General features: G+C 51.5%; 4 protein-coding genes across 4 annotated transcripts; 2 read left to right on the forward strand and 2 right to left on the reverse strand.

The window, feature by feature from the left end:
* Positions 1 to 851: 851 nt before the first annotated feature.
* On the forward strand, positions 852 to 1277 carry LOC137535228 (histone H3). Its single transcript, XM_068257044.1, has one exon. The coding sequence runs from the start codon at positions 864 to 866 to the stop codon at positions 1272 to 1274; it is 411 nt and encodes a 136-aa protein (XP_068113145.1). The 5' UTR covers positions 852 to 863; the 3' UTR covers positions 1275 to 1277.
* Positions 1278 to 2062: 785 nt separating this feature from the next.
* On the forward strand, positions 2063 to 2571 carry LOC137537075 (histone H4-like). Its single transcript, XM_068259219.1, has 2 exons — positions 2063 to 2094; positions 2244 to 2571. The coding sequence occupies exons 1-2, from the start codon at positions 2063 to 2065 to the stop codon at positions 2569 to 2571; spliced, it is 360 nt and encodes a 119-aa protein (XP_068115320.1).
* Positions 2572 to 4905: 2334 nt separating this feature from the next.
* LOC137535218 (histone H1B-like) lies at positions 4906 to 5574 on the reverse strand. The gene has a single exon (XM_068257035.1). The coding sequence runs from the start codon at positions 5572 to 5574 to the stop codon at positions 4906 to 4908; it is 669 nt and encodes a 222-aa protein (XP_068113136.1).
* An 18584-nt stretch (positions 5575 to 24158) lies between these two features.
* On the reverse strand, positions 24159 to 25349 carry LOC137535243 (histone H2A type 1-like). Its single transcript, XM_068257057.1, has 2 exons — positions 25269 to 25349; positions 24159 to 24476 (listed from the first exon to the last, which is right to left on the reverse strand). Exons 1-2 carry the CDS (start codon positions 25347 to 25349, stop codon positions 24159 to 24161), a joined length of 399 nt encoding a protein of 132 aa, XP_068113158.1.
* Between the last annotated feature and the right edge of the window lie 337 nt (positions 25350 to 25686).

The following is a 25686-nucleotide window of genomic DNA, read 5'->3' on the forward strand; positions in this document are numbered from 1 at the left end:
TGGGTAGTTGGAGATGACGCAGAGCATACAATACAGAATACGCAGTTATTTCCTGTACATCTGCAGGCATAGATATAGATCGCCCCATCTGATGCTTCTGCCGCGCTTTTATTCAGATAAGGTGTGTGTGTTCAGAAGCGACCCATCCGGACTACATTAGATCACAACCCCCCCGAGTTCTAGAGCGTTCGTCCCGGTGTGTGAGCTAGGAGCCTTCTTATTATTACCCTGCACACCGGGAAGGGGAGTTCTTCCTCAGCCCGACTGATCTGCTGCCACGTGTGTCTACATCCCGATACAGAATAATAAACAGATCTGCAGAGACACGTGACTGATCCTCCTATATTCCTGTCCACTTTTACTCTGCGCCAGTAGATATAAATAGTATATGGAGGGGCTTTTAAAGATGATAGAAAGTTCAATAATAAGAACAAAACCAGGCAGCGTTGTAGAACGGCGGCTGATGGAACAAAGCAATATTGTGGCGGGACATTTGAAATATAACGAATGTTCTCTCCAGTAGTCATTCAGATAAAAGCTCCCGATCACCCCGGCCAATCACAAGTCACGGCGCTTATAAACGAGTATCGGGAATATGGTTTCCTGGTCAGACATTGGCTGCTCTGGGCGGGGTTATAGGAGGAGCCGCCCGGTGATTGGATCCCGCGCAGCACGCTACACCGTGCAGGCAGAGATTGGACAGAGGATTGGAAGACAATTGGCTCTCCGCGGTGTATACGCGTCACTAGAGAGCGTGGTGTGAGGCAGCCAATGACAGAGAGGCGCGGGCTGTATAAAAAAGAGCCTCCCGGTCACTCTCCTCATTCTATTTCCGCGAGTGAATAGAGACTATTGCCTGAGCGATGGCCAGAACTAAGCAGACCGCCCGCAAGTCCACCGGAGGGAAAGCTCCCCGCAAGCAGCTGGCTACCAAAGCCGCCCGGAAGAGCGCTCCGGCCACCGGAGGAGTGAAGAAGCCTCACCGCTACCGGCCCGGTACAGTGGCTCTCCGAGAGATCCGCCGCTACCAGAAATCCACCGAGCTGCTGATCCGCAAGCTGCCCTTCCAGCGCCTGGTGCGGGAGATCGCCCAGGACTTCAAGACCGACCTGCGCTTCCAGAGCTCGGCCGTCATGGCTCTGCAGGAGGCCAGTGAGGCTTATCTGGTGGGGCTCTTCGAGGACACCAACCTGTGCGCCATCCACGCCAAGAGGGTCACCATCATGCCCAAAGACATCCAGCTGGCCCGCAGGATCCGCGGCGAGAGGGCATAAGCACGTCATACATTGTCACCCACACTACAAAGGCTCTTTTCAGAGCCACCCCACATTCTCCATACAGAGCTGTAACATCGCATCTAGCAGAACAGAAATATTATTTCCTCAGTGTAATTACATGTGACATGCTTTCGCCAAAGTTCGAGTGGCGGCTCATGCTAGTATGTAAATGAATCTGGGCAAGGCTCCCTGATCCTGGTTGCATGTACAGCGGCTGAAGTAGCTGCAGCTCTGGTGCCAGGAGAGGAGCGCAATGAAAAACGTTCCTTGCTTTCTGATTGGCCCCAGTAACGCTCGGATGTTTTTCAATCCTTCACAGAGCCGCTAGCAGTAAAGTGCACATGCATTAGCAGAAAGGGGACCAGACAGATAAATGTTATCTACAATTCCATGCCGCAATTATCTTATTTTTTTAAAACCAGAGTCCTCAACTTTTATAATGATGTGGGGTGCAATTTCGAAATAACTGACTGAAACACTCGTATCTGTACACAGAAACGGCTAGCAATCTGAATTAACACTTTCTTCGCATTCTTATCGGCTTAATAGAGAAGCGACTGGAGCTGTGATTGGCTGATGCAGAGCAGGTGCTATTTCAAATTTCCCGCTGATATTCTGTGGACTGGAATGTTTCATCCCCATCTATGCCCTAAATGTCTGTTTCATGAGAGATCGGCGAGTTTTAGGATTATTGTTTTTTTTTTTTTTTTGTGAATTCTAGATCAGGGCCGGACACAAGACACGTAATAATAAGAAAACAAACGGATTATCCGAATGTCGGCAGTATGGATACAAACAACATAATCTATTCCAAGCAGTACATTATGATATAGGCCTAGGGTGGAGAAGAGAACTGGAAAATGTGCTCCGCCCCTTCGTGTGCAGTCTCCCATCAGGTCCGCCAAAGGTTGTATAAGAGGAGGAGAGGTGGCGGCATAGATTAGTTCGTCTCTTATATCGGAGAAGAAGCAGCAGTTTAGCTATGTCTGGCCGAGGAAAGGGCGGGAAGGGACTCGGGAAAGGAGGCGCCAAGCGGCACAGGAAGGTGCTCCGGGATAACATCCAGGGCATCACTAAGCCCGCCATCCGCCGCCTGGCCCGCAGAGGGGGTGTCAAGCGCATCTCCGGCCTCATCTATGAGGAGACCCGCGGAGTGCTGAAGGTTTTCCTGGAGAACGTCATCCGGGACGCCGTCACCTACACCGAGCACGCCAAGAGGAAGACGGTCACCGCCATGGATGTGGTGTACGCCCTCAAGCGCCAGGGGCGCACCCTCTACGGCTTCGGAGGCTAATCCAATTCAATTCTCCCCTTATTGTACTAAAGGCCCTTTTCAGGGCTACCCACTTACTCCATAAAAAGTGCTGTCACGTCATCTGACTAGTTTAGGTAGCATTGGTATGCTGCGCACTACAATAGCCGGTATTGAGGTGTGGAGACCCGAGCAGATACATTCTAGGGAAGTATTGTTACACTAAGCAGCCATCTAACTGCTACTTGTTCATGATCCCCACTCAGAGCCGCCACCAGTGGATTCCATTGGGATGGGAAGTGGTGACGTCATCGGTTCATTGCAGTAGCGTTCCAGCGGATAACGGCTGTCCTATATCCGCTGGAACGTTAATATTGGGGGTCATCCTCATACTACGCCCCCCTATAGCCGGCTCTGTCATCCGCGATGTGAACGGAGACCGATCAGTGCTGGAATAACTAGTATGGTTGGGTGGGAGATGCAGCAGAGAGACCACATGAGGGCGGCAGATTCATCTCAGCAGCAATAGGATAGGGGGTGCAAATCGTCGTGGCCGATCAAATCTAGGCGTATATTGCTGGCGGAGAACAGGAGATCGATAAAATGGCGGGAAGATCGTTAAGATACGCGCCAGATATTTGAAAACCTCAAGTAATCAGATTTTGTTTATGTTCTTCTTTCGTGCATTAAAGCGCCTGAATGTAATAATGGACCATTTCAGATTTGTAGTAAATCTTCCCTAATCTGCTCCTCCACAAGAGGTGCTGAATTTGCGGCATAAAGTTTTTTTTAATGCTGAGAAGTGAGAACTTTGGATGGGGTAGATCAGCTCTACGGATCGCCGGATGGTAGAGAGGTGATGCTGTCCAGTGATCCAGAACAGAAATTCCTAATTTACACGCAGGGTAACCGTTATGCCCTAACATACACACTGCATCTTCTCTAGATATCGCCCAGGACGAGTATATTGGCAAATATGAGCACTAAGGACCCCCGTGACGCATTTATATGAAAGCTTATTTATGCTTTTATTGCGTCCACAATTTCATTTTGTTCAAACACTAGGTATGGGAAGAGCTCTTTTTTAAGCTCCAGATTGATAGTCTTATTTTCCAAAGCGTTGGCAGTGAATAGCGGATCTCTGTACAGTGGTCACCGGGCAATTCTGTGATTTAGATCAGAGCCGCCCTCACATTCTCCATGCAGAGCTGTACTGCCGCAATCACAGCTGCTAGCCGGGCAGAGATTACATAGCTCATCTCAGAATAACTACACCCGTCAATTAAAAACTATTCGGGGGTACTGGAGCTGTGTCCGAGCTCCGCTACTGCAAATTCTGCCACTATTTTTTCCAATCAGCGACCCTTTAAAAGAAAGTACTCCTAATGTGATTGAAGCATTATGGAAGGACTTGATCATGGAACTTCCTCTACCGGTGATGAACCCAAAATTCTATTAAGCGCAAGTAAACTTTGAATCTATAGAATAGAGGAATCCCCAATCCCAACTTCACCCGATTATCAGTAATCCCTCGTCGTGTATGGCCGCCTTCCACAGCGAGCACCTAAGGACCCCGGTGACTTTCAGAGGAAGGTTATATAGTTTCCCCTTCACCTAGCTCCGCTATTTATACAACCTATGTAGGCTGAAAAGATACCCTTCAGTTTGTTTGGGCATATATGCAAGTGCAGTTTTTAGCCTGCGCCCTGCATGTTTAGTGACATTTCTTTTAAATAAAATACATTATGTAAGTACAGATGGATCTGTTAGACACGTTGTGGGCACCCGGCAATTCTCCATACAGGGCTATATAGTGCCGCTGTGACACCGGCTACAAACACTGCAGGTCAGCTGCTCGCCGGGCAATGATTACATCGCTCATCCCAGAATAACTACACCCTGCCAACAAACAATTGGGGGTACTCGAGCCGTGTCACTAACTGCAAATTCTGCCTCCACTATTTATTGGGCACCCAAATTTCTGGCTACAGCCGATACATTTAGTTTTAGAATTTAGATACAGGAAAGCTAGAATATTTACCATCAGTCTCAGTTTATCAGAGGCGAGGACAAATGTTGCTTCTCTATGACTGTAGCAATCTGTAACTAGGATGTAACTAACTAGCGACGGAGAAGCGTCCATTTCAGGTGAACCCAAAGTTAGATCAAGCGCATCTAAAGTTATAGAATGAAGCGATCCCCACTTCACCCGATGCTTAGTGATCGCCCAGCGTGTATGGCCGCCTTCCATATCTACAGGAAGCGCAGCATAGATTTACTCGGCGACACTTATAATGAGAAGCATCGCAGCCCTTCAGGGAAAAGGTGGGTGGCTCTGAAAAGAGCCTTTGTGTTTCTGAAGAGCCGAGCTGCGGCTTATTTCTTCTTAGGAGCGGCCTTCTTGGGCTTTGCTGCCTTCTTTGCCGGGCTTTTGGCGGCCTTAGGCTTGGCTGCCTTCTTAGCGGGGCTCTTGGCGGCTTTCTTGGCTTTAGCGGCAGCTTTGGGCTTCTTGGCAGCAGCTGCCGCCGGTTTCTTGGCCGCCTTCTTAGCGGGGCTCTTCTTGGCGGCGCTGGGGGCTTTCTTAGGCTTCTTCGGGGACTTGGCGGCTTTGGGCTTCCTGGCAGTAGCCGGCTTCTTAGGCTTGGCGGCAGCCGCTGGCTTCTTCTTGGCCGCCGCCGGCTTCTTGTGCTCTTTGCCGGCTGCCTCCTTCTTGCTGACCTTGAAGGATCCGGAGGCGCCGGTGCCTTTGACATGGACGAGGCTGCCCTTTGTCAGCAAGCCCTTGATGGCCAGCTTGAGGCGGCTGTTATTCTTCTCCACATCGTAGCCTCCGGCAGCCAGAGCCTTCTTCAGGGCGGCCAGAGAGACCCCGCTGCGCTCTTTGGAGGCGGACACGGCCTTGAGGATGAGCTCGGACACGGCGGGGCCGGAAGGCTTCTTGCTGCCTTTCTTGGCTGCTCCTCCGGCTGCTGCCTTCTTAGTCTGCTTCTTCTTGGCGGCGGGCTCCGCTGCGGGAGGGGCGGCTGCTGGGGCGGTCTCTGCCATCTTCCTGCACTACAACAACGTGTAACATTGCGGGAAGAGCCAAGCTCTGCGCTTATATACTCTCCCGGCTGCGCTGCCATTGGCTGCTGACAGGAGGACACACCCCTCTTCCTATTGGTGGGATCCGGACTCTGCCCCGTCCCTCCACACAGCTGTCACTGCTCGGCTCTCTGCTTGTGTTTCCTCGCCGGGAGAAAAGTGGGTTTATTCCCATCGGAAAGTAGCGGTGCGCCCCCTGTGTGCGGCCGCCCGGCTGGCAGGGGTCTCCCCTCCTCCCATACAGTCACGGGGGGCTTCTGAGCGGCGACAGTGGCCGGGAAATCCCGCTGTAATGTGACGAGCACCGCTTCCTGCTCCCCCGATCTCCTCTGTCTCCATCATTATCAGGGTGTAACATGTCTGATATACGGGGTCTCCTGTCACTGCCCCCGCAATATGAAGGAGGGGATCCCCGCCACACATTATACGGGGCTGGGGGGCTACTGACCCCTGGAGGGGGATGTTATGCTGAGAAATGTCCCGGATGCTAGCACAGGCTGAGCTCTCCTCTGCTGCCTGCCATTGGGATGTGTCTCTCACACATCGACTGTCTATGTTACTTCTTGTGACCAATATTATGGGAATTGTACATTTCCATCAATATCACATTAAGTGACACATTCAGAGAAAATGTCTCTGTTCTGTATTTCTAAATGTCATTTCTATAGTCACGGTCATTACTAGCCTACTGTATTTGGTTTTAAAGATGGTAACTGGTAAATTATATGCTAAATTAATATCCGCTTGCATGCTGATTTACTTGTCCCGGAGTTTTCAGACTAGAGCCCATATTCTGTTCTCTACCTCTGGTTAGTTAACATCCGTGATCTCATATATGTAATCCCGTTTATGATTGCTGCATAATGAATGAATGAATACCTATGGATTAGCTTGGTGGAGATTTCTTCTGCTACAAGTACAGCTGATAAAGGGCTGAGAGGACAGAGGCAGCATCCTGGTAGCTGCTAGGGATGATTGGAAAGTGCAATTTCCGATTCCGCGGAATTCCTGAATTCCGTCAGCGCTAAATTCCGTAACAGTTACATTTAGTCGGAATTTTGCGGAATTCTGCGGAATTCCTCGTTTTGGCGGAAACAATTCAGTAATCTCAATTGAAACCTTTTTTTGAGTAGCAGGATTGTCATAGGTCATGGGACCTAGAGGTGGTTCCACGGCAGTCCTTAAATTTTTTTTGGGGGAGCAGCAGGAGTTGTCGTAGTGGAACCTAGAGGTGGTTCCACGGCAGTCCTTAAAAAATTATTTTAGAGCAGCAGGAGTTGTTGTAGGCCATGGGACCTAGAGGTGGTCCCACGGCAGTCATAAAAAATTGTTGTTTGGTGCAGCAGGAGTTGTCGTAGGCCAAATATTGTAGTCAGTATCCTATTATTGTATTAGTAGTCATTATCTTATGAATCAGTGGGAGGGGCCTTGTAATTGTCACTGTCACTGATCCATGACTCGTTCATTTTTATGAACGTTAGTATGTCCACATTGTCTGTGGGCAGACAGGTTCTTTGATCGGTGACCACCCCACCTGCAGCGCTAAATATTCGCTCAGAAAGAACACTGGCGACAGGGCATGCAAGAACCTCCCTTGCATACTGAGCGAGTTAAGGCCAGGTATCCAGTTGTTTTGTCCAATAGTCCATGTGGTCATCATTAGTGTTGGGCCGAACGGTTCGCCTGCGAACGGTTCCATGCGAACTTCAGTGGTTCGCGTTCGCGTCCCGCAGGCGAACCTTTGCGGAAGTTCGGTTCGCCCCATAATGCACATGGAGGGTCAACTTTGACCCTCTACATCACAGTCAGCAGGCCCAGTGTAGCCAATTAGGCTACACTAGCCCCTGGAGCCGCACCCCTCCTTATATAAGGCAGGCAGCAGCGGCCATTACGGTCACTCGTGTGCTGCCTGCGTTAGTGAGAGTAGGGCGAGCTGCTGCAGACTGTCTCTCAGGGAAAGATTAGTTAGGCTTAACTTGTTCCTGTCTGGCTGCATACCTGTTCTGTGAACCCACCACTGCATACCTGTGCTGTGAACCCACCACTGCATACCTGTGCTGTGAACCCACCACTGCATACCTGTGCTGTGAACCCACCACTGCATACCTGTTCAGTGAACCCACCACTGCATACCTGTTCAGTGAACCCACCACTGCATACCTGTTCAGTGAACCTGCCACTGCATACCTGTTCTGTGAACCCACCACTGCATACCTGTTCAGTGAACCCACCACTGCATACCTGTGCTGTGAACCCACCACTGCATACCTGTGCTGTGAACCCACCACTGCATACCTGTTCAGTGAACCCACCACTGCATACCTGTGCTGTGAACCCACCACTGCATACCTGTTCTGTGAACCCACCACTGCATACCTGTTCTGTGAACCCGCCACTGCATACCTGTTGTGTTCAGTGAACCCGCCACTGCATACCTGTTCTGTTCAGTGGACCCGCCACTGTATACCTGTTTAGTGACCCCGCCACTGCATACCTGTTGTGTTCAGTGAACCTGCCACTGCATACCTGTTCTGTGAACCCGCCACTGTATACCTGTTCTGTTCAGTGAACCCGCCACTGCATACCTGTTCTGTTCATTGGACCCACCCCTGTATACCTGTTCAGTGAACCCACCACTGCATACCTGTTGTGTTCAGTGAACCTGCCACTGCATACCTGTTCTGTGAACCCGCCACTGTATACCTGTTCTGTTCAGTGAACCCGCCACTGCATACCTGTTCTGTTCAGTGGACCCGCCACTGTATACCTGTTCAGTGAACCCACCACTGCATACCTGTTGTGTTCAGTGAACCTGCCACTGCATACCTGTTCTGTGAACCCGCCACTGTATACCTGTTCTGTTCAGTGAACCCACCACTGCATACCTGTTCTGTTCAGTGGACCCGCCACTGTATACCTGTTCAGTGAACCCACCACTGCATACCTGTGCTGTGAACCCACCACTGCATACCTGTGCTGTGAACCCACCACTGCATACCTGTGCTGTGAACCCACCACTGCATACCTGTTCAGTGAACCCACCACTGCATACCTGTGCTGTGAACCCACCACTGCATACCTTTTCTGTGAACCCACCACTGCATACCTGTTCAGTGAACCCACCACTGCATACCTGTTGTGTTCAGTGAACCCGCCACTGCATACCTGTTCTGTTCAGTGGACCCGCCACTGTATACCTGTTTAGTGACCCAGCCACTGCATACCTGTTCTGTTCAGTGAACCTGCCACTGTATACCTGTTCAGTGAACCCACCACTGCATACCTGTTGTGTTCAGTGAACCCGCCACTGTATACCTGTACTGTTTAGTGAACCCGCCACTGCATACCTGTTGTGTTCAGTGAACCTGCCACTGCATACCTGTTCTGTTTAGTGAACCGCCACTGTATACCTGTTCTGTTTAGTGAACCCGCCACTGCATACCTGTTGTGTTCAGTGAACCCGCGACTGCATACCTGTTCTGTTCAGTGGACCCGCCACTGCATACCTGTTCTGTGAACCCGCCACTGTATACCTGTTCTGTTCAGTGAACCCACCGCATCAGTGCGCATACCTGTGCAGTTAAGTGAACCCACTTACCTACGTGAGTGCACGCAGTGTGATATACCACTCCGTGCATACCCGATATGGACAAAACAGGTAGAGGAAGAGGTAGTGCCAGAGCCAGAGGAAGGCCACCCGGCAGGTCTGCGCGAGGTCGTGTAAATGTAATTTCGTGTGGACCTGGCCCACAGTACAGTGCTTGGAAGAAGGCACGTCCCATCACGTCCCAAGATTGTCAGGACATGGTTGAGTATTTAGCGACACAGAACACCTCATCTTGCTCAGCCACCAGCGCTACTACTAGCACCACTTCCGCTGCATTTGACACTTCGCAAGAATTATTTAGTGGTGAAATCACTGAAGCACAGCCATTGTTGTTACAGCCAGATGAATTTTCACCAGCTCATATGTCTGCGTTACGCGGCAACACTATGGATGTAACGTGTAAGGAGGATGAAGGACCTACTGATGGTGCATGTTTGGATTTTTCTGAGTCAAGCGAAGCTGGGCAGGATGACTACGATGATGACGATGATAGGGATCCTCTGTATGTTCCCAATAGAGGAGATGAAGAGGGGGACAGTTCAGAGGGGGAGTCAGAGAGTAGTAGGAGGAGAGAAGTTGCTGAAAGAAGCTGGGGCAGCTCTTCGTCAGAAACAGCTGGTGGCAGAGTCCGGCACCATGTATCGCCACCTATATACAGCCAGCCAACTTGCCCTTCAGCATCAGCTGCTGAGGTCCCCATAGTGCCCACATCCCAGGGTGGCTCAGCGGTGTGGAAATTTTTTAATGTGTGTGCCTCAGATCAGACCAAAGCCATCTGTTCGCTCTGCCAACAAAAATTGAGCCGTGGAAAGGCCAACACTCACGTAGGGACAAGTGCCTTACGAAGGCACCTGGAGAAAAGGCACAAACAGCAATGGGATGGCCACCTGAGCAAAAGCAGCAGCAGCACACAAAAGCAAAGCCACCCTCCTTCTCCTCTTCCTCCTCCATCAGGTGCATTATCTGCTTCTGCCGCTTTCTCCCTTCCACCTTCACAGGCACCCTCCTCCACTCCGCCTCTGCCCTTGAGCGGTTCCTGCTCCTCTGCCCACAGCAGCAGTCAGGTGTCCGTGAAGGAAATGTTTGAGCGGAAGACAGAGCCGGGACAAGGTCCTCAAGCACCCAAGGCTGAGACACCAAAGTGCGCCCCTCCATCCCTCCCGCCCCAGCCATCACACACTGATTGCTATTAGACTAAGAGGTGCCACAGGTCCCACAACCTCTCCAACACCTTAATATCTAGTTATCTGGCTTGCAGTCACTGCCATGTATCCCCTTTTCTTATTTCTTTCTGCTTCAAACACAATTAGGAATGAGAGCTGAATGAATTCTGCGCCCTCTCCTACACTGCGCTCTGAGGCTGGAGCCTCTCCAGCCTATGCCTCGGCCCGGCCCTGGCGGAAGAAGCCAATTTCGGCCAGTCACCCCCTTGCCCGGCGTCTGACAGCTGGCGTGGCGGAACTGTTAGCTCGGCGGCTGTTACCATACCGGCTGGTGGACTCTGAGGCCTTCCGTAAATTTGTGGCCATCGGAACACCGCAGTGGAAGATGCCAGGCCGCACTTATTTTTCGAGAAAGGCCATACCCCAACTGCACCGTGAAATTGAGAGGCAAGTGGTGTCATCTCTTGCGAAGAGCGTTGGGTCAAGGGTACACCTGACCATGGATGCCTGGTCTGCCAAGCACGGGCAGGGCCGCTACATTACGTACACAGCCAATTGGGTGAACCTGGTGGTGAACGATGGCAAGCAGGGCGCAGCGGACCAAATTGTGACACCTCCACGGCTTGCAGGCAGGCCTCCTGCCACCTCCTCTCCTCCTGCTACATGCTCTTCGTAGTCCTCCTCCTCCTTGGCTGAGTGGCAGTTCTCCTCTCCAGCTACACAGCCCCAGCTCCGCAGGGCCTATGCTGCATGCCAGGTAAGACGGTGTCACGCCATCTTAGACATGTCTTGTCTCAAAGCGGAGAGTCACACTGGAGCAGCTCTCCTGGCTGCTCTTAAGAAACAGGTGGATGAGTGGCTGACCCCGCACCACCTGGAGATAGGCAACGTGGTGTGCGACAACGGCAGCAATCTGCTTGCCGCTTTGCATATGGGGAAGCTGACACACATACCCTGCATGGCACATGTCATGAATCTAGTGGTTCAAAGATTTGTGGCAAAGTACCCTGGCTTAGCGAATGTCCTGAAGCAGGCCAGGAAGTTCTGTGGGCATTTGAGGCGGTCTTACACAGCCATGGCACGCTTTGCGGAAATTCAGCGCAAAAACAACATGCCGGTGAAAATCAGAAAAAATCAGAAATCAGAAACTTTTATTTCGCCAAGCACGACTGGGTCGTGCCCGGAATTGGGCTTGGACTTACAGGGTACTGATACACGGTACACAGTAGTTACAGATAGAGGACATGCAGTAGTAACAGAACATTATACAGAAAAACAGAGCATTAAAGAACATGTATGCAGAGGGAGACAATGGCATAAGTTACAATACAATAAAAAAACAACCAAAAAAAGTACGCTTGAGCTATGTGCAAAGTGCCTCAGTGCGTCTTGGTATTTTGGGGTGGGGATAGGCATTTCCATGGCGAGAGTTCAGGAGGTTGACAGCAGAGGGAAAGAAACTGTTCTTATGTCTTGAGGTCCTGGTGTAGATGGATCGGAACCGGAGCTTCCGGCTCGAGGGGAGCTGATTAAAGAAGCGGTAGCCTGGGTGTGAGGGGTCGTTGGCGATCTTTAATGCTCTGGTGTTCAGCCTGGAGTGGTAGAGGAGGTCCAGAGTGGGAAGGGATCTTCCGATGATCCTCTCTGCAGATTTGATGACCCTCTGCAGTTTGAGCTTGTCGCTGGCGGAGGAGCTGGTGTACCAGACCAGGATGGAAGAGCATAGGATGGATTCGATCGTGGCTGAGTAGAAATTTGTCAGCAGTTTTTGGGCCATACCGAACTTTTTCAGTTGGCGGAGAAAGAAAAGTCTCTGTTGGGCTTTCCTCTGTGTTGAGGTCGTGTTGGTGTTCCACCTCAGGTCATTGGAGATAGTTGTGCCCAGTAGGCGGACACTGGGGACTCTTTCCACTTCCATGCCATCCATGTGGATTGGAGGCGGGGTAGAAGCGCTCCTCCTGAAATCAACAATCATCTCCACCGTTTTTGCTGTGTTTAGGACCAAACCGTTCTCTCTGCACCAGCTGCATATGCTTTCGACCTGGTGGCGGTACGCCTTCTCATTGTTTTTGGTGATGAGACCCACAATGGTCGTGTCATCGGCAAATTTGATTACTTTTACCGAGTCCGAAGTGGATTTGCAATTGTTCGTATACAGAGAGAACAGGAACGGCGACAGGACACAGCCTTGTGGGGCCCCTGTGTTGGTGATCCTAGGTTGTGAGGAGATGGTGCCTAACCTAACGACCTGGGACCTGTTGGTGAGGAAGTCCGTGATCCACAGGCGTAGGGTGGGGTGGACTCCTAGCGCAGCGAGATTGTCCTGAAGTATTTTAGGGCTGATAGTATTGAATGCTGAGCTGAAGTCCAGTAGGAGGATCCTGGCGTAGGAGTCCGGTCTATCCAGGTGATCATAGACGTGCTCCAAGCAGATTTTGATGGCGTCATTTGTGGACCTGTTCGCTCTGTACGCGAACTGGTGCGGGTCCAGCAGTCCCTCAGTAGAGTGCTTAAGGAGAGGTAGCACCATGCTTTCAAAAGCTTTCATGATCACGGATGTAAGTGCCACGGGCCTGAAGTTGTTGAGGTCGAGGATGCCCTGCTTTTTGGGGACCGGGATAATGGCAGACCTCTTAAAGCACGCAGGAACTTTGCCTTCCTGGAGGGACCTCGTGAAGATGGAAGAGAGGGTGGGAGCGAGCTGGCGAGCACAGGTTTTCAGGCAGGCTGGCGACACACCGTCCGGACCTGAGGCTTTCCTAGCATTTAGCCTTAGCAAGTGTTTCAGTACATCCTCCTCCCTCACTGATGGTGGGGGTGAGTAAGGGCCTAGGGCTACCGTGGCAGATTGTGCAGGTGGCTGTGGGAGTCCTGCAGGTGCTGGCTGACTCTCGAATCTGCAGTAGAAGTCACTGAGACTCTCGGCAAGCTCAGAGCTCGGTGTGGCGTGCTGAGGGGGGGGCTTGTAGTTGGTGGCAGCCTTCAGTCCCTTCCACACGGCTCGTGAGTCGTTTGAGGAGAGGTTCTGTTCCAGCTTTTCCGCGTAGCCCCTCTTAGCGGACCTCAGTTCTCTGTTTAGGTCGTTTCTTGCCTTCTTGTATTCCACCTGGTTGCCGGACTTATGTGCGGCTTCTTTGCTACGACGTAGTTGTCGTAGTCTTTTTGAGAACCACGGTTTATCATTTGGATACAGTTTGAAGGTTTTTGTTGGGATACAGGAGTCCTCACAGAAGCTAATGTACGAGGATACATTGTCTGCCCACTCGTCCAGGTTAGGCGATTCCAGAGCCTTCCAGTCTGTGCAGTCAAGGCAGGCCTGAAGTTGAAGTTTAGCCTCACTTGACCACACTTTGGAGGACTTAGTGACAGGTTTTGAGGTTTCCAGGCGCCTTTTATAAGTAGGTACCAGGTGGATGATGCAGTGGTCAGATGAGCCTAGGGCTGCCCACGGTGTCGCTTTGTATGCATCCTTCAGGGCCGTGTAGCAATGGTCGAGGGTGTTGGCACTCCTGGTGGGGCAGGTGATGTGCTGATGGAAGCGGGGCAGCTCTTTGCGGAGGTTTGCCTTGTTAAAATCCCCCAAGATAATGAACAGCGAGTCCGGGAGGGCCGTCTCCCACTGCATGATGGTATCACTGAGATCACGCAGGGCAGCATTTACCTCTGCATCAGGAGGGATATACACACCCACGAGGACGTAGGAGGAGAACTCCCTGGGCGAGTAGGTTGGCCTGCAATTGATGAGGAGGAGTTCAAGTTCTGGTGTGCATTTCTTGGCCAGTACAGAGGTGTTTGAGCACCAGGCGGAGCTGACGTAGAAGCAGATGCCACCCCCTTTCTTCTTCCCAGAGAGGGTGCTGTCCCGATCTGCTCGGATGAGGCTGAAACCTGGGAGCTGGAGGGCACTCTCAGGGATGTCGTCGTGGAGCCACGTTTCAGTAAAGCAAAAGACTGGGGTGTTGTTACCGAGTTCCCTCTTGTCGCTGAGGAGTCTCAGCTCATCTAGCTTGTTGGGGAGGGAGCGGACGTTAGCGAGGAGGACCGCAGGGATGGCTGACCGCAGGCCCCTCCTCTTCAGCCTCGCCCGGACGCCTGAACGACAGCCCCTGCGGCGCTGGCTAAAGGGAGGCCAGGGCGCAGAAGCAGTGATTTCCTGGACGTGGCTCCCAACAGAGTTGTACAAGGGCCCATCCTCCGGGTGTGCGGCTGTGATATGTTCCCATTTCAGGAGCTGAGCTCTGGAGTAGGTGGTACGAGGGGGGAGGGGTAGCATATGGGGCATGGATGGTAAGCAAAACTTGTGCAGGCGAGTGCGATAACTGACTATCAGCAGTGTGACACAGATGTAAGAGGCGAGTGCAATAACAGTCTATCAGCAGTTGACACAGATGTAAGAGGCGAGTGCAATAACAGTCTATCAGCAGTGTGACACAGATGTAAGAGGCATGTGCAATAACAGTCCATCAGTGGTGTGACACAGATGTAAGGGGCATGTGCAATAACAGTCCATCAGCAGTGTGACACCGATGTAAGGGGCATGTGCAATAACAGTCCATCAGCAGCGTGACACAGATGTAAGAGGCATGTGCAATAACAGTCCATCCGCAGTGCGACACAGATGAGACGCCTCATTTGCGATAGCCCGACTCGCTGGGAAGATGGGGATGTTCTGGCCCGACAACTGGACACTGATGAAAAATGCATGCAGGCTCATGCGGCCGTTTGAGGAGGTGACCAACCTGGTGAGCCGCAGTGAGGGCACCATCAGCGACTTAATTCCCTACGCTTACTTCTTGGAGCGTGCTGTGCGTAGAGTGGCGGATGAAGCTGTGAATGAGCGTGACCAGGAACCGTTACGGCAGGAACAGGCATGGGACCAATTTTCATCAGACCCAGCTGTTTCCTCAACACCTGCGGCAGCACAAACGGGGGAGGAGGAGGAAGAAGAGAAGTCGTGTGCAGAAGACGAGTCAGACTCAGAGGATGATGAGCAAGGTGTTTCTTTGGAGGAGGAGGAGGAGGAGGAGGAGGGGACAGCGGCAGGAGAAAAACCGCAGCAGGCGTCGCAAGGGGCTTGTGCTGCTCAACCTTCCCGTGGTATTGTTCGCGGCTGGGGGGAGGAGGTTGACTTACGTGACGTCACTGAGGAAGAGCAAGAGGAGATGGAGGGTACTGGATCCGACTTTGTGCAGATGTCGTCTTTTATGCTGTCCTGCCTGTTGAGGGACCCCCATATAAAAAACCTCAAGGGGAATGAGCTGTACTGGGTGGCCACACTACTAGACCCTCGGTACAGGCACAAAGTGGCGGACCTGTTACCAACTCACCGGAAGGTGGAAAGGATGCAGCACATGCAGAACCAGCTGTCAACTATGCTTTACAATGCCTTTAAGGGTGATGTGACAGCACAACGCCAGCAAGGTACCACTGCCACTAATCCTCCTCCCGTGTCCACGCAGTCAAAGACAGGACGCTCCAGCGATCTCATGGTGATGTCGGACATGCGGACGTTCTTTAGTCCAACGCCTCGCCGTAGCCCTTCCGGATCCACCCTCCACCAACGCCTGGAACGGCAGGTAGCCGACTATCTGGCCTTAAGTGTGGATGTAGACACTGCTGTGAACAGCGATGAGGAACCCTTAAACTACTGGGTGCGCAGGCTTGACCTGTGGCCAGAGCTGTCCCAATTTGCCATCCAACTTCTCTCCTGCCCTGCCGCAAGCGTCCTGTCAGAAAGGACCTTCAGCGCAGCTGGAGGCATTGTCACAGAGAAGAGAAGTCGCCTAAGTCACAAAAGTGTTAAGTGCCTCACCTTTATCAAAATGAATGAGGCATGGATCCCGGAGGGCTGCTGCCCGCCCCAAGACTAAGTCAGTCCCCGCACACACAGCATCTCTGCCTGCACGCCGTGTGACTGGCTGCCTGGCCTGCCCCAAGAAGACTAAGTCGCTCCCAGTCCCTCCACACAGCATGTCTGCCTGCAGGCCGCTTGACTACCTTCTCCGCCACCACCAACAGGGTCCGGGACTCTAGGCGGATTGCTGAATTTTTTAGGCCGCTGCTAGCAGCGGCCGCTGTAATAATTTTTCTGGTGCGTGCGTGTACATGACTGCCTAATTTTTCTGGCTGCACTGCGGGCAGCTGCAACAACAAAAGAAAAGGCATGTACATGCGCCCATTCCCCTTCGTGATCATTACCTTGCCGTGGTGAAGGGGCTTGCGTATCACAATGAAGCAATGACCGGCGCCTAGATGAGTGTCTCGGGGGGCACACAAAAGATAATAAGGTCGTTGCTTCATTGTGGTCAGACCAAATTTGATCAGCTGGACAGTCACTGTTCTGTCATTCAGCTACATCAGCCAGGCGACCATATGGGCTGTAAAGCCACCAAAACCTGCACTCTCGCCATGGTGCGCACCAGTCCAGCACGGCCGTCACTACACAAACAGCTGTTTGCGGTGCGTTACACGGTGAGTTTGGTGTGTCAGTGTGAAGCAGTACCTTAATTACACTACCTGATTGATGTATACACATGCAAGATGTTTTAAAGCATTTTAGGCCTGTCATTTAGCATTCAATGTGATTTCTGCCCTTAAAACGCTGCTTTGCGTCAAATCCAGATTTTTCCCGGGGACTTTTGGCATGTATCCCACTCCGCCATGCCCCCCTCCAGGTGTTAGACCCCTTGAAACATCTTTTCCATCACTTTTGTGGCCAGCATAATTTTTTTTTTTTTTCAAAGTTCGCATCCCCATTGAAGTCTATTGCGGTTCGCGAACTTTAACGCGAACCGAACCTTCCGCGGAAGTTCGCGAACCAGGTTCGCGAACCTAAAATCGGAGGTTCGGCCCAACTCTAGTCATCATAACTCTCCATATTGTCTGGAGCACTGGCCGAACCCAAGTAATCATTCACCATACGGGCCAGCCGCTGGCGTTGACCACTTTGTCCGCTGGTGGTGCTGCTGCTAGAAGAAGTATCTGGCATTGGCTGGTAAAATTCCTTCAGCATACTCAGCAGGTTCACAGATTGGCTATTGGTGCTGCTGCTAGGAGTGGGACCACCAGACCTTTGCTGAGTGTGATGAGACTTGGTAGCTTGGGCCCGGGATACAGGTGCAGGAAACACATCTTTTACCCAACGAAGAAGGGCATCCCGGATCTGGCTCATCCTGGCGTCTGCTTGGGAGGGGAGTATGATCTGGTGCATTTTCACCTTGCACCAGGGATCTAAGATGGTGGCCACCCACATGTCGAGCCTTGATTTTAGAGTTTTGGAGCATATGTGCAGCCATAGGGAAGAGATGTCTGCCATTTATCACCTCTCCCTGGCTGACAGACTCAGAACTGTCATCATGCTCCAGCTCCACATCATCTGAATCTTCTTCCCACCCCTGGACAATGGGCTCTTCCGCTTCCACAAGCTCTCCCTCTTCATCCAGGACTGGAGCATGTCCACTCACTCCCCCACTTGACTGACTACTGTTCAGTAGGACTTCCTCCCCCTGTTCGAGCAGTTTGTCAAGAGCCTTGTCCAGCATGAAGACAAGAGGTAGCACCTCTGATATGCTGCAGTGCTCCTCACTGGCCACTTTTGTTGCCTGCTCAAACGGCTGCAAGACTTTGCACATCTGTCCAATCAGCTGCTACTGGTCCCCAGTAACGTAGTTCAGTGGCCCTGTTCTGGTGGAAGATGTTTCAGACAGGTATAGCCTGACCGCCATGCGCTGCTCCCACAACCTCTCCAGCATGTGGAGGGTGGCAGAGCCGGGACAAGGTCCTCCAGCACCCAAGGCTGAGACACCAAAGTGCGCCCCTCCATCCCTCCCACCCCAGCCGTCTCACACTGATTGCTATTAGACTGAAGTGCCCCAGGGCCCCCAACACCTTAATTTCTAGTTACCTGGCTTGCAGTCACTGCCATGTATCGCCTTTTCTTATTTCTCTCTGCTTCAAACACAATAGGGCAATGATAGCTGAGTGAGTTGAGCGCCCCCTACTATACTGCGCCCTGAGGTTGGAGCCTCTCTCGCCTCTGCCTCGGCCTGGCCCTGGAGGGTGGAGTTCCACCGCGTTGGACAATCGAAAATAAGCCTGTGCTGCGGCAGGCTATGGCAGCGCTGCAGCAGTTTCATGGCCGCGGTGGCAGTTGCGGAGCGACGGATGTGGGCTGACACTTTTCGTGCTGAGGCCACAGCATCCTTCAACCCATCAAAAGTCCGTAAAAACTTCTGGACTACAAGGTTGAAGACGTGGGCCAAGCAAGGTAAGTGGGTATAGCCATCTTCCGAAATGGCGGCCAGCATGTTGTTTGTTGGCACCTTTATCAGACACCACTACACCTGTGTCCAGTTTTCGGGGGGGTCAGCCATTGGATGTCACAACAAGCGTGGGACGTTGGCTGCTGCTGCTGCTGCTGCTTGGAGTGGTGCTCACAGTAGAGGTCTGGGAGGAAGTCATGATGTCCATGAGTACGTCAGGTTCCATTTGCTCAACCACCACACGGGGACCAGAAACTTTAAAATATTTGGACAATGGCGTCCGCTGACTCGGCCCAGGCTTTGCTGCCCCCCTTTCTGCTGCATCACGACCACGTACAGCTGGGCGTCCTCTCCCTGGACGTGGAGCAGTCCCAGAAGTGGCTGAGGCAATTGAACTCCCTTTCCTCTCACCCCGCGAAACCCTGCCAGACATGTTGCTAGTAATGAATCACTGGATGCAGTGGGCACAGTACAAAGTCACTGAAGGATGCACCAGGCACAGTACAACGGCACTGAAGGATGCAGTGGGCACAGTACAAGGTCACTGAAGGATGCAGTGGGCACAGCAGTGGGCACTGGATATACAACTAGGTCACTGAAGGATGCAGTGGGCACAGTACAAGGTCACTGAAGGATGCAGTGGGCACAGCAGTGGGCACTGGATATACAACTAGGTCACTGAAGGATGCAGTGGGCACAGTACAAGGTCGCTGAAGGATGCAGTGGGCACAGCAGTGGGCACTGGATATACACCTAGGTCACTGAAGGATGCAGTGGGCACAGTACAAGGTCACTGAAGGATGCAGTGGGCACAGCAGTGGGCACTGTATATACAACTAGGTCACTGAAGGATGCAGTGGGCACAGTACAAGGTCACTGAAGGATGCAGTGGGCACAGCAGTGAGCACTGGATATACAACTAGGTCACTGAAGGATGCAGTGGGCACAGTACAAGGTCACTGAAGGATGCAGTGGGCACAGCAGTGGGCACTGGATATACAACTAGGTCACTGAAGGATGCAGTGGGCACAGTACAAGGTCACTGAAGGATGCAGTGGGCACAGCAGTGGGCACTGGATATACAACTAGGTCACTGAAGGATGCAGTGGGCACAGTACAAGGTCACTGAAGGATGCAGTGGGCACAGCAGTGGGCACTGGATATACAACTAGGTCACTGAAGGATGCAGTGGGCACACAAGGATGTCACACTGTGTAATGAGATGCTCATATGCCAGCGAGCGAGCAGTGGGCACTGGGCACGGCACAAGGTCACTGACAGAATGAATGAACAGCGCTGGCAGAGAGTGGCGGCGCCGGCGGTGTGACTGGCTGCCTGCAAATAGTACAAGTGTATAACTGTCACTGGAATATGCAAGTAAACACTGCTGTTGCACTAACCTGCCTGCCTGCACTACACACAGATAATCCCCACTCCCACTACACTGACTACACTGCAGCACTGAACCTGCCTGCACTACACACAGTTAAATAATCACTAGACTCCCACTACACTACACTGACTACAACTAACTACAGCAATCACTCACTGACTAGCTAACTGTGTACAGTATAAGAGCAGTGTTAGCAAAAAAAACGCTTTGTTTTTAACACAATAAATGCACTTGCTCAAACAACAATGGCCTGGAGATAATCCTCTCAGCACCACAGTCTAGCAAGGACAGAGCTTTTCCATCATGGCCGCCGCTTTATATTCAGGAGGGGAGGGCATAGCTCCCCTCCTGTGATTGGTTGCTAGGGCCTGGCTGGGGCACTCTGATTGGCCTGCAATGTGTCACTTCCGCATAGTTTGACGCATTTCCGCAAACCACGACTTCAGCGCCGGGTTTCACGAGCGTGAATGCGGATTTCTGTCCGCATTCACGCGTAGCCGAAGCAGATTTTCGTGGTTGAAAATCTATTCACGGATTTTCGTGTCCGAGGCGGAATGCGTCAAAATGGTCGTGAATCCACGCGTAAGCGTGATCACGACCTGGCGGTGAGCACCACTGGTCGCTACCACCACTGCACTCTGCGTTCACACTGCCCGTGTCCAGTGACAACTCTGTTGCGATGTCATTGCTAATTGCTGCCAAAAAAAACAAAAAAAAAATTACAAAAACCTCTCTGGGGCCTTTTTGGCATTAGCCACTCATCTTCCTCCAGCGGTACCTTCGCCGCCAAGTGCCATTGGAACTCGCCTTCACTTCTTTGACTGCTTAACGCGTATATCCCTTTTTAAAACCACTTATTACCAATTAATAGCCCCATTTAAAGTGTTGATTTCACTTTAAAATCCATTTTCTCAAGAAGAAAAAAATCTTTTGGAATTTTTTATGTTGAAGTTATGTTGCCCCTTATCACCTCGATAATCCATGCAATTTGGGGGATTGTAGCATGTATGGGGGCTTTGTTATTAACGTTAAAAGAAAATCCGCCTCCAGGCGGGAATCCACGCGTGATTACGCCATTCACGGCAGAAAATCCGCGTGGTTGCGTGGACGCGGACGAAAATCCGCATGCGACGGGGCCGAATGCAGATTTTTTTTTGTAACCAAGCGGATTGCCGAATTCGTGGATGAGGCACATCCGAGCATCCCTGTGTAATATTAATTTGCAGCTACCTCGTGCGTTTATTTTAAATATTTTTATTCGCTCCAGGTTCCCTTTAATGTAAATCCTTATGAACTTACTTCCTTAGTGACCTGGGAACAGTGGGAAGTGTGGGGTGCATTAGTGACATTAATCATCACTCCAATACTCTATCTGTGGATAGAAACATATTTAGCTCGCAAACTGGATTACACTTTCTTGGCGTTTTACTGGCTTATTAAAAGAGCACGTGGAGCTGTGATTGGCTGAGCCAGAGTAGATGCATTGCCTGCCGATATTCTCGAGACTGGAACGTGTCATTTAACGATCTGGGTGTTCTAAAAGAAATCTGTGAGTTCCAGGCTTATAATTCCAAAATTGGGTGTAAAAAGTGAGCTGAAGACAAATACTGGGTCTAGGCCAGTGGTATTATTGCTGATTCTGTACCGATGTGACGGAAACGTGTACATAGATTAGTCGGAGCTTCACTGTCACTAACAGGGCTGACGTCACATGTCTGGTCACACCCCAAAAATCAACAGCAGAATCCGACCACTCCTTCTACTGCAGTCTCCCCTCAGGTCCGCCAAGGCTGTATAAGAGGAGGAGAGGCGGCAGCACAGATCAGTTCATCTCTACAGCGGAGAAGAAGCTCTATAATCATCATGTCTGGCCGAGGAAAGGGCGGGAAGGGACTCGGGAAAGGAGGCGCTAAGCGGCACAGGAAGGTGCTCCGGGATAACATCCAGGGCATCACTAAGCCCGCCATCCGCCGCCTGGCCCGCAGAGGGGGTGTCAAGCGCATCTCCGGCCTCATCTATGAGGAGACCCGCGGAGTGCTGAAGGTTTTCCTGGAGAACGTCATCCGGGACGCCGTCACCTACACCGAGCACGCCAAGAGGAAGACGGTCACCGCCATGGATGTGGTGTACGCCCTCAAGCGCCAGGGGCGCACCCTCTACGGCTTCGGGGGATAAGCCGATCCAATCCTCCTCTTATTATGCAAAAGGTCCTTTTCAGGGCCACCCACTTTATCCATAAAAGTGCTGTCATGTAATTTCCGTGTACTGATCTGAGCAGTTGGCTATTATTCTTCTCACTCTGATCACTGCTCGGCCCAAAAGATCCATTAGCCGCCCACTTTGTCCCTGGAGCTGCATGCGGAGCTGATACTGCTGGTGCCAAACATGAGACGAGGATTGTCTTTTCTCCTTATAAACCCGGCGTATCTATTAATTAATCCCAGTATGTTTCGGTAACTATTCACATTACATTTTTCCTTCCCCGTACACGCAAATACAAAGTATCATTTCTGTTGCAGAATTATTTCCTGTATGTTTCCGGCGGCGCACCACTGCCACCATGAGGGGAATGAGAGAACACTCCGGTGCCTTTGTGTTAGTTCCCTCCAAAATGTAGACGTCCCAAAGGCAACACAATCCATTGCTTCAATATCTGATTACAGTACAATACTTTTTCCTAAGACGTAAAAAAAAAAAAAAATTAAGAACATTTCGCAAATGCTGTTAAACTGGACCGTCTATTCCAATCTATAAACAAACCTCCACATATATCTATATGTGTGAGCTGGCATTGCCGGGAGCAGCACAGCCGGGGAAATGCTGAATATTACGGGGCAGCTGCCGGCACAGCATCACGTGATGCCGCAACAGAGCTGCACATTCTTCCCGCCTGTTCCAGGGAAATTCAGCGGCAAATATTGAAAACAGCAACAACGTTTACACCTCCATATATGAAGCTGAAGCTATCGATTGGCTGCAGATAGCGCTTCCCTATACACGTGCTTCCTGCAGGCTGCTCCGCTTATACGCGGGTGGATTGGGAGGAAGTTACTGCACAGCCGCATTACATTCTAGTGTTGTCCGGATCATGAACGATTCGGATCTTTGATCCGAATCTATTTTATGAGTCGATCATCCGAATCATCAAAATGAGTGATTCGGATCGCAAAAGGGGCGGGGCCAGGAGCGACACGCCCCCTCTCAGCGGGAAAGCGGGGTCCTGGAAGCAGAGCAGAGATGGATCGCTCTGTTGGAGGGGACTCAGCCTTGCAGGGACAGGTAGAGAGGACATGGGTGCCACTGCCAGATATGTGTAGAGAACACATACTGGCTGCAATGTGCTGCTCATTATAGGCTGGCTGTTCCGTAGTGCTGCACAGTGATCACATTGGAAGCTTTTGGCTCAGCACAGCTCAGTAACTTTGCAGGCACTGTGATTGCTGGGCAATTATATAATCCTCCTGCACTCGGCACTAAACAGCTGCACTTATCTTTGGGGAATGCTTTCTTTCACTGTGCAACCTTTTCTTTCAAAGTGTACAGATGAACATATAGGTGAACTATATGTAAAGCATATGACTTCAGCATGTGGGTATTACGTGCAAACATTTCTGCTCTCTGCTGGTCCCTCCTCCCATCTCTGTCCACTCCCTGCCCTCTGTCCATCTTCTCCCCTTCTCCTGTCCACAGAGGCACAGACCTGTCCTGCTGTTCATTTCACCCCGAATGCTTCAGGTAGTAAAATGATCCGAGATTCGGATCAAAGATCCGGATCTCTTCAATGATCCGATTCGAATCATCCGGATCATTGAAAAGATCCGAACTTCCCATCTCTATTACATTCCCCCTGTAACAGGAACTCGTGTAACTGCAAGTCATACCGGAGGATCTCTGATCCGCTTATAACGCATTCGGCCGTTGTAGATCGTGATTTCGGTCTAAGAAATATTACTATTGATTTGTAGGTTACATTGTTACCCGCTTATTCGAGGGATACTTATAAAGTGAAATGTCTCTGCATGCGGAGGAAACTGTAATAATGCGCATCAGGCTCTCTATAGACAGGGTGGGTGGCTCTGAAAAGAGCCTTTGTGTTCTGTGATCTCTTTAGCTGCAGGGAGTTACTTGCTCTTGGCGGCCTTGTGGCTCTCGGTCTTCTTGGGCAGCAGCACGGCCTGGATGTTGGGCAGGACGCCCCCCTGGGCGATGGTCACCCCACCCAGCAGCTTGTTGAGCTCCTCGTCGTTGCGCACGGCCAGCTGCAGGTGGCGGGGGATGATGCGGGTCTTCTTGTTGTCCCGGGCGGCGTTGCCAGCCAGCTCCAGGATCTCAGCGGTCAGATACTCCAGCACTGCGGCCAGATAGACCGGAGCTCCGGCCCCCACCCGCTCCGCATAGTTGCCCTTCCTCAGCAGACGGTGAACACGGCCGACTGGGAACTAGTGTTGTCCGGATCATGAACGATTCGGATCTTTGATCCGAATCTATTTTATGAGTCGATCATCCGAATCATCAAAATGAGTGATTCGGATCGCAAAAGGGGCGGGGCCAGGAGCGACACGCCCCCTATCAGCGGGCAGCGGGGTCTTGGAAGCACAGCAGGGATGGATCGCTGAGTTGGAGGGGAGCCAGCCTTGCAGGGAGACAGGTAGATGAGAGAGAGGGGACATGGGTGCCACTGCCAGATATGTGTAGAGCACACATACTGGCTGCAATGTGCTGCCCATTATAGGCTGGCTGTTCCGTAGTTGTACACAGTGAACACATGGGAAGCTTTTGGCTCAGCACAGCTCAGTAACTTTGCAGACAGTGTGATTGAAAGGCAATATAATCCTCCTGCACTCGGCACTAAACAGCTGCACTTATCTTCTGGGAATGCTTTCTTTCACTGTGCGACCTTTTCTTTCAAAGTACACAGATGAACATATAGGTGAAATATATGTAAAGCATATGACTTCAGCATGTGGGTATTACGTGCAAACATTTCTGCTCTCTGCTCGTCCCTCCTCCCATCTCTGTCCACTCCCTGCCCTCTGTCCATCTTCTCCCCTTCTCTGTGTGTCCACCCCCATCCCCTTCTCCTGTCCACAGACCTGTCCTGCTAGTCATTTCACCCCCGAATGCTTCCGGTAGTAAAATGATCCGAGATTCGGATCAAAGATCCGGATCTCTTCAATGATCCGATTCGAATCATCCGGATCATTGAAAAGATCCGAACTTCCCATCTCTACTGGGAACTGCAGCCCGGCCCGGGAGGAGCGAGTCTTGGCCTTGGCACGAGCCTTGCCGCCTTGTTTGCCTCTTCCGGACATGATAGCTTCAGGTATACAGATAACTCTCCAACACGAGCATAACCAAACCTTCCCCTCCTCCTGCCCTATATACTCTGCTGCCCGCCCCGCGCTGCCACCTGATTGGCTGCAGTTCAACTCAGCCAATAGCAAGAGAGTCTGACAATCCACTAATCAGCACATGCAAGGGCGGGGCTCTGTACTTTAGCAGCGAATTGCATCTGAGTTTGTGTGCTGCGCTCTTCAACTATGTAAGTTTCTCATCCAGCCAATCAGCTATAAGGGGCGGTCATCAGGCGGCGTTAGTGACGCTTTCCAATAGTGTGAGCCGGCTCTCCTGCAGCCTGATTAGCATAGG

Source organism: Hyperolius riggenbachi, chromosome 10, assembly GCF_040937935.1.
Source record: "Hyperolius riggenbachi isolate aHypRig1 chromosome 10, aHypRig1.pri, whole genome shotgun sequence".
Taxonomy (NCBI): Eukaryota; Metazoa; Chordata; class Amphibia; order Anura; family Hyperoliidae; genus Hyperolius; species Hyperolius riggenbachi.

What these genes read in the sequence shown, in the direction of transcription:
- LOC137537075 (XM_068259219.1), top strand. Translation starts at nt 2,063, where the DNA reads ATGGATACAAACAACATAATCTATTCCAAGCA. An exon ending in AACATAATCTATTCCAAGCA is followed by an intron (nt 2,095 to 2,243) that starts GTACATTATGAT and finishes ATATCGGAGAAG; the next exon opens with AAGCAGCAGTTTAGCTATGT.
- LOC137535228 (XM_068257044.1), top strand. Translation starts at nt 864, where the DNA reads ATGGCCAGAACTAAGCAGACCGCCCGCAAGTCCACCGGAGGGAAAGCT.
- LOC137535218 (XM_068257035.1), bottom strand. Translation starts at nt 5,574, where the DNA reads ATGGCAGAGACCGCCCCAGCAGCCGCCCCTCCCGCAGCGGAGCCCGCC.
- LOC137535243 (XM_068257057.1), bottom strand. Translation starts at nt 25,349, where the DNA reads ATGTCCGGAAGAGGCAAACAAGGCGGCAAGGCTCGTGCCAAGGCCAAG. An exon ending in GGGCCGGGCTGCAGTTCCCA is followed by an intron (nt 24,477 to 25,268) that starts GTAGAGATGGGA and finishes GGACAACACTAG; the next exon opens with TTCCCAGTCGGCCGTGTTCA.